At 33.9% G+C, this 12,100-nt stretch overlaps 1 protein-coding gene across 1 annotated transcript; it reads left to right on the forward strand.

The window, feature by feature from the left end:
* The first annotated feature begins 304 nt into the window (after positions 1 to 304).
* Positions 305 to 9,696, forward strand: JCHAIN (joining chain of multimeric IgA and IgM). Its single transcript, XM_065877896.1, has 4 exons — positions 305 to 529; positions 4,327 to 4,453; positions 8,101 to 8,181; positions 8,770 to 9,696. The coding sequence occupies exons 1-4, from the start codon at positions 466 to 468 to the stop codon at positions 8,972 to 8,974; spliced, it is 477 nt and encodes a 158-aa protein (XP_065733968.1). The 5' UTR covers positions 305 to 465; the 3' UTR covers positions 8,975 to 9,696.
* Positions 9,697 to 12,100: the final 2,404 nt, after the last annotated feature.

Raw genomic sequence — 12,100 nt, forward strand, 5'->3', positions numbered from 1 at the left:
ATGCAATTGGAACCTTAAAGGGCTTTAATTTTTTCCTCCTTCTTCTCTCTTCTTCATTTATTGTTCCAGGCACAACAAATACTATATTATGTTTGACTTGAAAACTTTATTATCTAGGTAATAACGTTGAGAATCCCCATTTAAACATTCTTAATGGACTACTGCCTTGAAATTATTATTAGTCTTCTGATTTAATTATATAGAATAAATGTAAAATAAAAAGTCGTTGCACCAAAACATGGCTTTAGGGGATATTTTGGAAGAAAATACGTAAATCTGAGCCATGATTTCCTCCAGTGCAGTATTTAAATTTCAGACTTCAACCGCAGTTGTGATTGTTTTTAGTTTGTTAGCTGCCTGGAGTGTTATTTTAAGAAAGCAGAAGCACCATCATTTGCACACTCCTTATAGACCACACACCTTAACCCTGACTTTTTAGCTCCAGTTTTTCAAAAGAAAGTCAAGATGAAGAACTATTTGCTTTTCTGGGGAGTCCTGGCCATTTTTGTTACGGCTGTTCTTGTGACAGGTATGTGGTATTTTGAGAATGAACCCAGATAAAAGGAAAAATAGAACACAGATCTGTTCTTCAGATTTCAACATTTATATTTGTGTTTTGGTTGGACAGCTAGCTGGCTACTTTTTTCTAGCATGTCTTAATCTTTGTATGAGCAGTGATATTTACATGGACAAGACTCATTGTAATTCTTTTTATTCTTTTTTCTCTTCTCTTGTTTGCCTACTACAACCTAGAGAATAAGAAAGTAGATATTTCTGGAGAAGTACAGATAGCTATACTTACACGAATACCCATATTGAATCTTGAAAATCAGTAATCTCCTTGAGTATCTCAAATTTATATTCTGGAGAAATGAAGTAATAATTATTATAAATACAATATAGAGTGCATTGGGATTTTATTTCCCCAGAGAGCTTGGTATTAATACGTTCTAACAATGTTCCTGGATCTGAGCCTACAGATTTATGATGACCGTTTAACAATGTTTAATGTTGTACACGTTTCCTATAACTTGATGGCTGAACCTCAGTTATTTTGTTTATTAACTTTTCAAACTATTATAGAAAATGGATTATTTTCTGAATATAGAAGTACAGTGTTTAATAATTTTAATCTAGAAGGGCATATGAATTAGAAGTGATATAATTTGGCTGGTTTGTTCTAAGACTTACTGAGTTTCTTCTTTTTTTTTTTGATCTCATTCTTGTTTCAAGACAGAATATGATGTAATTAAGAGCAGTGATTTTACATATACTAACTTAGCATTAAGAATAATGAATTTAATAATATTTAAAACAAAGATATTAGTAGTAAACCATGTATATATACCTATACATATATATAAATACATATGTTTATAACATTTATATACCTATAAACATGTGAAACATATATATAGCTATATATGTATAAAAGAGCAATAATTTATTGAGTATATACTATATTCTAGGCATTATGCTAACTTTAATTCTCACAATAACCATTTGAGGGTAGGTACTATTATTGTTTCTGACATATAGTTGAGCCCATTGAAATTTAGAGAGATGAAGTAACTTGCCTAAGGTCATACAACAAGCATGTGATAGGTAGAACCCAGGCCATCAGACACTATAGTCCACACTCCTAACTACTATCCTATTCTTCCTGTATAAGAGAATCACCTTTTAGTAAACTTATAACGTTCATATCTAGTATGTATTGTCTATTTTCTTGTTTGAATTGAACTAAATTTAACAAATATTTATTGAGCACCTACTATCTTTCAGGTGCTCTTGGAATAAAGTAAGGCATAGTCTACAATAACAGGTTTATTAGGAAAAATACTGCTTGTTGATGAAACAGAATGTTAGAATCTTACAAGTTTTGGTGAATTGAAAGTATTTGTACATTTTTCTGGTAGGTATATTAGGCTACCTAGTATTTCTATGTAGTAACAGTAATGATGGTTTTTTCCAAGGTTTCTGGCAAGAAAATATATGCCATAACTAAAATACAGATATTTTCTATTTAAGACTTAATGGTCAAGTCACTACTTGACTCAATCTGTATTTTTTAGTCAGGCATTACATGCTCATTTCTATTTTATTGAGAGAAAACATTTAAGAGTCATGAATACAGGAGGAGGGAAAGGACACCATTTAAGTCATGTTACTCTTTTCAAAAAATTAAGAAGAATTATATCATTGTCTTAAATTGCTTCGTAATGATTTTTCTCCAATACCATACAGACTTTAATCAGAAGATTTATTAAGAACTTATGAATAATGGCATAATAATACATTATAAAGTACTTCAAAACAATTATAAGTACAATAACAACGGTCTTAAAATGTTTTGTAATGACTGTTATCATTAAGACTGAAATACTGCAGTTAGCTCCTTTCTGCTCTGGGATCGTCACCAGAATAATTAGATTTCCAGTTACAGTTATATCTATCCTTATCATTTAACCTTTATAACTTGAATTTGTGTGCTAAGTCTTTGTTTTTTTAATTGAGGCTTGATGGAAGGAAATTTTAAAGGTCACTTAGCTAAAATTATAGGAATAAAAAAGATATTTAGCATCATTATTATTGTTTAATTAACACTTAAATAAAGCTATTTTTTGGGAGGGAGTGGGTTGTCACTTTTTATTTATGTCTTTTACATTGTTTTAATTTTTTACAATAATTTTTCAACTTTTTAAAGAAAAAACAATGTTTTTTTTACTCAGGTTCTTATGTATTTTAAGAGAGATGGAATGACACTGTTTTCCCCCCACTACATATATTATAAGCATCTTCTCTTTTTTTATTAAAAATTTTTACAAGACAAGGAAAGACTGAGGAACTGTCACAGATTATAGTACATACATATATACTAAGGAGACACAACAAATAAATCCAATGTGGGATCCCAGATTGGATCCTTGGACAGGAAAAGAATAGTGGAAAAACTGGTCAAATCTGAATTAGGTCTGTAGTTTAGTTTATAGTATTATATCAATGGTACTTTACTCATTTTTATAACTGTACTATGGTTATGTAAGTTGTAAATATTAGGGGAAATTAGGTGAAGGATATATGAGAACTTTCTGTACTATTTTTGCAAATTTTCTGTAAGACTAAAATCATTTCAGAAAAATGTAGAACTTTTTTTATATATTCCGGAACTTAATTCACTATTTTCCTTTCCAAGCTTGCTTTTTCTTCTGTGTTCCTTATATTTATTAATGGGATTATTAGTCTCCTCGTCACCAGTAAAGCTATTTATTATTAACTCTTCAGGTATCTGTTAACTGATCTAAGTCCAGATAATAAGAAATTTTCTTTGTTAATTCTTTGCGGCACTTACCAGACCTCACTGTCTAGTATTCAGATTAGACAGTAAATGTTGACATTCAGAGTTAAGGCTTAAATAGTCATCTGTGTATAATATTCAGATTAGACAATGTTGACATTCAGAGTTAAGGCTTTAATAGTCATCTGTGTATTCACTCATTCATTTATTTTTTTTTTCTGTACACATGCATATTATATTAAATAGAACTTGTACCTCACAATATATTCTAAATTGTTTTAACAAATTTATAGCACCTTATGTCTATATATATTGTATCTTTAAAAATAATTCTTATAAGAAATATTAATAAATATAGCACTTATTATTTTATTGTATTAAATTATTATACTATGATAACCTGAATGTTATTATGAAAAAGAAGAATATAATTAAGTTTAGGAAACTTTTAGTGGAGAATATTTAAAGTGTTACAAAATAAGGTTATCTTTGGGAAAATATGCATGTTCTTAGTTCTAATGCAATCTAAGGAAAAAAGAAAATATAACTGGGAGTTCAGGAAGGACGTGACACTTAAAACTGGGCTTGTTAGAAAGGCTAATGTTACTTTTTGTTCACTTTTGAATTAATTGCTCTGGTCTGAGAGAAATCCAGTTTAGATTTTTGTTTTCTTTCTCATTTTGGCATTTGGCACTGACTTTTACAAAGCCACATCATTCAGAGGGTTGTGCCTGTATTCATAGCATTAGATTAAAACCAGAATTCTTTCAGTCAGGTTAGAAAGACCATGGACTGGTCCAAGGGAAGGAGAGAAAATTCCTTTTGGAGTTCATTTGGTTTTTCTTCACTACGCTGTGAGATTCCACTTAGCTATTTTAGATTAGGAAAAAGAACAAATGGAGAAAGCCGAAACTGATCAACCATAAAACTTAAGTTTTCTGCTGGGGGGAAGGGCATAAATTAACTCGATAGAAAGTATAAAAACAGACTTTCATTTACCTTTCTTCTTAATATGTTTATCTTTCAAGCCCAAGATGAAGATGAAAGGACTGTTCTTGTTGACAACAAATGTAAGTGTGCCCGGATTACTTCCAGGATCATCCCTTCTGCTGAAGATCCTAGTCAAGACATTGTGGAGAGAAACATCAGAATTATGTATGTGGTATTTCATGTTTCATTTTTTCATATTGTGAGCAGAGATACTTTCTGATATTAGCAATTGTTTGCATGTGATACCTATATCTTTGCTCCTCTTTTTGGTGTGTAGCACCTTACATTAGTTGAATCTGGTTAATGGACTTGAGCCAATTATGTAGAAGTTGGGAGCAGGAACAAAGGTTTCCAGGCAACCTAAAACCAGTCAGCTAGATCAAATAATAACCGAAGGTCGCATCTAGTCATCAACATGCCCTGTTTATACAGAGTTATTTCAATTTGAATCAGAACTTTTAGTTGCCCTTGATCAGTTCAAAGTGAAACTTGAGATAACATTAAAAGGCTTGTTTTGTACCATATATGGACCACAGAGTATTTCACTTTGTACTCAACTGCCGGTCTCCATAAAAGTAAGGTAGACTAATCAAATTGACTAAATTAATTTCGTCTACACTTGTATATTGGACTTCAGATATTTATTTCATATCACACATAGTCTGTCATAAGCTATGAGTCTTATTCAACAGCAAAAATGCTAATAATACTTAAGAACTGAGATTCCTATTGGATCTAGTCATTAATGTCTTCCTTGTGAACTACTTCTACCTTGAATAGCCTCCCCCCCAAATCAAATACCTCTTATTGAAACAGAACATAGCATTCGATCCCATTTAATCAATGGGAGAAGTATAATATGCTTAAGAATTTGTTTAGAGTTCTGGCTGTCACTAAATAGCTATGTGCTCTGGGATGCTAGTTACTGAACCAATCTAAACTTCAACTTTCTCATCTTTACTAATAGGAAAATAATATGTATCTCATAGGGTTATTGTAAAGATAAATTGAGAAGATCTATTCCTTTTAAAGACTGTATAGTTCCTGGCACATTTTCAAAACATATTTGCTGTTATTTATTCACCTAACCTATGTGCCAGTTATCATTATGTCACTATCCTTCTTAAAATCCCTTTGCTGGTTCCCGTAATGTTGTTACTAGGATAAATTACGAATGTCTCAGCCTAACCTATAACGCTCGGCACAACTCTCAAGCTCTTCCATTGCCAGTTTTTTTTTCACCTCATGTTTGAAAAGCCAGTACATTGCAGTACCTTTATTTTCTCACACTCACAGTGCTCTCTTCCTCCCGTTTTTGCATAACCTAGTTCCTCTGCTTGAAGAACTCTTTCTCTCACCCCTCTTAGCCTGGTTAACTCCTCACCCTGCATGTCTTAGCTTGGACATCTCTTCCTCTAGCAGATTTTCTCTGACCACAGAGTCTATACCACATAGCTCCCTGTTAAGGATAGAACAATTGGAGAAGCATGTAACTTGAGGAGATGGCATCCATGACACTGGCACTTAAACCATGTTGAAGAGGAGTGTCTATCTTATGTTTAAATCTCCAGGGGACAGATTTAAAATGGCACACCAGGATTTTCTAATTTATCTTTTTCTTCTATTACATGATTCTTTTTATGATATATTATTTATTGAAATCAGGCAATTCAGTTACTTCATGCCACTTCCCTGATGTGTATTGATGCTTCCCTAATCTTATTTCTGAAAGTTTTATTATCATTGCTGTGTCATTATGGCATTATTCCCAACTCCATCACTTACTAATGAGGTGACTTTGGGCAAGTTACTTAACTAATTTGAGCCTGTTTCCTAAACTGAAAAAAAGGAATAATTATATAGGTATGTATATATACACATATACTTCCTAAGGTTGTGAGGATTAAATATAGTAATGTATAGAAGCACGTAGAACAGTGTTTGGCCCATGGTGAAACACTCATACATGTTTATTCCCTTATTTTTCTCATTATTTAAAGCATTTTTAAATACTACTAGAGATTTTACAGTGTAATAAAGAGTTGATCATTCATCCATTCATTTGGCAAACATTTACTGAGTGCTTCTGAAAGCCACTGAGGATTGGAGCTGGGGATAAAATAATTTACATAAAACACAGTCCATGCCATCAAAGAATTTACAGTCTAGTAGGGAACTTTAAATAATTGAAAAGGCAATTTCAATACAGTATTGTAAATGCTATGACAAGAATAGGCATAGGATGTTATAGGAGCACAAAGTGGGGGCACCCAGTCCAGTCCTTGGGGGAGGTGGGAGAGTGGCAGGGGGAGGCAGGAGAGGGTATTTGGAGTAAGTGGTAGAAGTGGATGATGGCTGTTAGCTGACTGAACTGGAGTTAGCTAGGTAAATGTGTTGCAGGGTTGATGGGTGAAGCAGATCATGCCAGGAAAAGGAAACAGGGTTGCTGTGAGGATTATATGAGATCATCATGTTAACATGTTTATCATAGTACCAGGCACACTGTAAGTGCTCAGTAAATGTTAGAACTGTTATTGTTTTTGTCACTGTTAAGACTTGGAGATGAGAAAATCGTGGTTAGTTTGTGCAATTGCAAACAGCTGTTTACAGCTGGCACACGTTATAAAGACGGTGGTGTGGTGAGAGAGAAGGCTGGAGAGTTAGAGGTATTTCATGTAATGTCTTCTGTGCCATCTTAATGATACCCTGTTTTCTAGGGGGAGACTGTAGGTTTTAAGCAGAGAAGGAAATTAGGCTTGTATTTTAAAAAGACTATTTTGACAATAATGTGGTTAATACATTGGAGGGGTCAAGACTGAAGGAGAGTATTGCTGCAAACTAGGAGAGAAATGGTGGTGTCCTGATCAAGTAGCTGGAGTTCACAGATGCAAAGAATCAGAATCAGTTGAACTGTGAGATGGATTAGATATAGGTCATGACAGAGAGGGAAGACTGAGGGTGGTATCCAGGTTTTTGGCTTGGATATCTATGTGGATAATATTGCTAAATACTGAGTTAGGAAACATGAGGGGTTTTTTTTTGGTTTGTTTTTTGTATTTTTTGGTAGGGAGGGATGCATATGATGAGGAGTGGTGACATAGATGAAAAACTGTAAAATTTAATGAAATCACCTGAACTAGTTGATGTGTAATTTTTCATGGAATATCTCCAAATCAAGAGGTCTGGATTCCAGTTCCAGCTTTACTACTTAGTAGTTGTGTGACCTTGGGTAGGTCACCAACCTCTTTGATTTATAATTACTGCATTTCTAAAATTTGGATATTAGTATCTGTCCATTCATTCCATAAATATTGAACATATTCTACATGCCACACATGTAGCAAGGCACTGGGAATGTGCAAACGTTTTTGCTTCAAGGAATTTATAGAATCTAGAAGCAACTACTGTGTAGGTAAGCAACTGTAATATGGCATTTGTTATAATAAGATATATGAAACTTTAATGAGACTACAGAGGAAGGAGTTTATTGAGGGGTGGGGATGGGATCAAGGTAAAAATCACAGAGAAGGTAAAACTTGAGCTTATTTTGAAAGGAAAAGCAGGGATTTGCCAAGTAATCAAAGATAGTTGACAGAGGAGTTGTTGTGAGGTTTATTTTGAATGACAGTGTTTAAAATGTAACAATTACTGTGAAATCTGAGTAATAGTATTACTAAAGAGTGTTTATAGAGTGCTAAATGTCCGAATGAAATAGTAAGTACTGTCCTAGCAATATACCTATTACCAAAAATAGCAGTATCTGGTAATTTCATTATTCTTCTTTGTTTTCTTTCTTTCTTTTTTTTTTTTAGTGTTCCTCTGAACAGCAGGGAGAATATCTCTGATCCTACCTCACCCCTGAGAACCAAATTTGTGTACCATTTGTCCGACCTGTAAGAGATTTTCCTTCATACTAATATAGATATTGAAGTCAATAACTTTTATTAAATTGTTAGTAAGAATGTTTTTGAAAACAAATTGGGGTATAAACATTTACCAATATAATTTGAACTTTGAATACATTAATTCCTGTGTTAATCATTAGGTATCATAAATTCATAAAACTTTATCACAGATAAAAGTTAGCTGTAAATTTATTCTAAAGATGAAATTATTGCCATTAGTACGAAGGACCAATTAGTCTTTATAGTTCAATAATCAGACACATTAACATGCAGGTGTTTCTTTGGAAACTATAGAATCCAACATAAAAAATTAAAGAACAAACCCTTCTTTGTTACTATAAATAACTCATTTACTCCTACTACCTCACAATCATATTATCATATTATTAATTATATTGCTTCCTTTCAACTGAAGGTTGAAAAATTACGTAAATAATTCTGTATAATAGAGACGTTGAAGTCTGAAAGGAGTCACCCTTTGTCAGAACTAATTGATTTTGGATAGAAATGGATAGTTACTCAGATTCTGAGACAACATTTGATGGGGGTTGTCTAATGCATCTGTTTGTTTTTCAGCTGTAAAAAATGTGATCCTACAGAAGTGGAGCTGGATAATCAAGTAGTTACTGCCACCCAGAGCAATATCTGTGATGAAGACATTGAGACTTGTTACACTTATGACAGAAACAAGTGCTATACAAACAGAGTCCCACTTACCTATAGTGGTAAGACCAAAATGGTGGAAACAGCTTTGACCCCGGATTCCTGCTATCCTGACTAATTTAAGTCATTGCTGACTGCACAACTCCTTATCTTGAGAGGCTCTCCATTTTGATTCCAGGTAGTTAATATATTTACTACCAGTGAATGTGAAACCATGATTTTTTTGGGGGGATAATATAAAACTAACTACCCCACTCCCCCCCACCCCCCTGCCCCCGGGAAAATAACTGAAATAGTAGCATTGTTATTTTTTAAGGTAAATATCTAGCATTTAAAAAAATAAACAAGGGGAGAAAATAAAACTCAAAAGAGTAAAAATAAGGAGACATAATTAAATTTTGCCTTTTTTTTTTTTTGGCTTTGCCCTGGAGAGCCCAAGCTTTTGCGCATTCCACACTATTCTCTTCAAAAAAAGTATCACTGTGCAGAGAAAATTTATATGTATATATAGGTCAATTGTTTGTCTTCATTAGAAAAATAATAATTGGAAAATATGTTTTGGAAATATTCATAAAATAATTTAAAATGGATCTCTAATATTTATGAAACCAATTAGCTGAAAGTGACATAATTAAGCATATAATTGAAAAATATATTTTGATATAACAGATTTGGGAGCAAATGATATGGATTTTTTAATAAAATTTTTTTGATAATCAGGATAGTGTGAGAAATTCCCATTAGAAATCACCTCTGTTATAACTGAATCTAACAAATTATGTATTCCAAAATATGTATTCTCCAGCACAGTTTGAACAATTAAATAGATTCATAAGCATATACCTGTGTGAAATAATTTACTGGAAAAAAGTTTGCTTGTGTTAACTTCGCTGTATGTAAGTTAAAATATCATTTATGGGACTTCCCTGGTGGTGCAGTTGTTAAGAATCCGCCTGCCAATGCAGGTGACACAGGTTCATGCCCTGGTCCAGGAAGATCCCACAGTCCGCATAGCAACTAAGCCTGTGTGCCACAACTACTGGGCCTGCACTCTAGAGCCTGTGAGCCACAACTACTGAGCCCACATGCCACAACTCCTGAAGCCCAGGCGCCTAGAGCACCACCCTGCAACAAGAGAAGCCACTGCAATGAGAAGCTCGCGCGCTGCAACCAGAGAAAGCCCGTCACAGCAACGAAGACCCAGTGCAGCCAAAAATAAATAAATAAATAAACAAAAATATCATTTATTACTGAGGAACAGTTTGTAAGTATAATTATGCATTAATCACTGAATTCAAACCTGTAATATTTGAGGTAGCTTTGTCATTTTATACCTAAAATTAAATAAAAAGGCCAGGTCCATCCTGAGAAATATAGTGTTTCTCATGGCACATAAAACTTCTTATGGCAGAAAGTCAAGGCCAATTGGCATACATATCTAAGACTACTGTGGAAAGTAAATGCTGACCCTGCATTTAAAGTAATGAGAAGCTGATTAGTAAAATCAGTTTCTTGAAGAAACATTGTTCTGTTTTCTTTTTTTTCAAATGGTAATAGTCATTTTTAATAACTTCCACTGTGTTCATACTGATTGTTCAGTGTTTTTTTTTTTTTTTTTAGGGATAAGGCTCCGACACTCTGGTACTTCAGTAGGAATCATAGTTTTGACATGCTAAAGGCAAATCATTCTTGACCAATCTTCAATCTGGTATGTGGTTTTAGCCAAGAATTTGAACTTTATTTAATCAGTAAACAGTTATTGAATATTTACCACATGCAAGGAACTCTGCTAGATTTTTGGTGATTAATCTGTGATAAGTGCCCTCAAGATAGTGCCACTCACTTCCTAGACCTCTGCTCAGTTGGATCCCAGTTCAGTTCGGTAACAATCTTCACCATGAAGCTCACCCTGACTACTTAAAAAAAATTGCAAATCCTGTTCCCTGTCTTGGTTTATTCCACCCCCATGTACTTATCACCCTCTAGCAGACTATATCATTTTACTTATATATTATGTTTATGGTGTCTCCTCCACAACAATGCATAAGTGCCGCAAGCACAGCCATTTTTATTTTGCCCATTGATGTATCCCCAGCACTGGGAAGGGTGTCTGGCACGTAGAGAAGCTCAATAAATATTTGTTGAATGAATGAATATGAGTACAGCTTAGTTGAGGAAACAAGACATATGCATAATCACAGTCACTTGGCAGAGTCACGTAAAGCAAAGAAATAGGTTTCGAAGTGTTCTGAGTATTTATGGGAGACTTCTCCCCCAGTTTTATTGAGATATAACTGACATACAACTTTGTATAAGTTTTAAGGTGTACAGCAGAATGACTTCACATGCTTATCTATTGTGAAATTGTTGCCACAATAAGTTTCGTTAACGTCCATCACCTCATATAGGTACAAATTTTTTTTCCCTTGTGATGAGAACTTTTAGGGGGAGACTGTTTCTGAAGAGGCTCCTCTACTGTATTCCCATATTTGCCTTAGTTTCTCTGCATATCCAATAAAAAAAGTTTTTGGTACCATGTTGCAAATTCTCGTAGGAGAGAGCCCTATGCCAGTATTATTGCCTCATTAAATGCCAGCTGGAAGAGGACTGCAAACTTAAAGTCCTGCGGGTCTTCCTTCTTTCAGAAGTTCAGTTAAACTCTAGAATTATCATATTGATAATAACTTAGCACTTATACTAAGTGCTAGGTGTTAGTCTAAGTGCTTTATTAAGCATTAACTCATTCAGTATAAATCCAGAGTAGCAGGTGACTCTTAAATGAGTTACTGAAGAGTGATTAAAGCCTTCCTGTTAGTTTCATTCATACATTTAAGTGGACAATTTAGCAGGGATACATGAGAAGTCAGTGCAGATGAAGCAGCTGTGAAAGGAACCTTTCCTTTGTCTTTGTGTGAGGTCCATGGGCTGTTCCCAACCAATGATGACTGAGTGTGGCAAAGATACTAAGACAAGCTTTGGGGTGGCAGTGTGTATAGTGGTTAAATCCATGGCCTAGCTTGGAATACTCTGCTTAGAGACTAACAAGTCACCAAGGGCAAGTTTATTCAATGTAAGGTTGAAAAATGAGTAAAAATAACTATCTCATGAAATAACTATCTTATAAAAGTAAGCATACATGCCATAATGTATGCTTAACACACTTAACACAGCTTTTATAGCTTTTAGTAACCTTCTGTAAATTACAGTTGATGTTATGTGTTGTCTTTTGGCTCTTTGCTCAGGC

The sequence above is a fragment of the Phocoena phocoena genome, chromosome 5, assembly GCF_963924675.1.
Source record: "Phocoena phocoena chromosome 5, mPhoPho1.1, whole genome shotgun sequence".
Classification (NCBI taxonomy): Eukaryota; Metazoa; Chordata; class Mammalia; order Artiodactyla; family Phocoenidae; genus Phocoena; species Phocoena phocoena.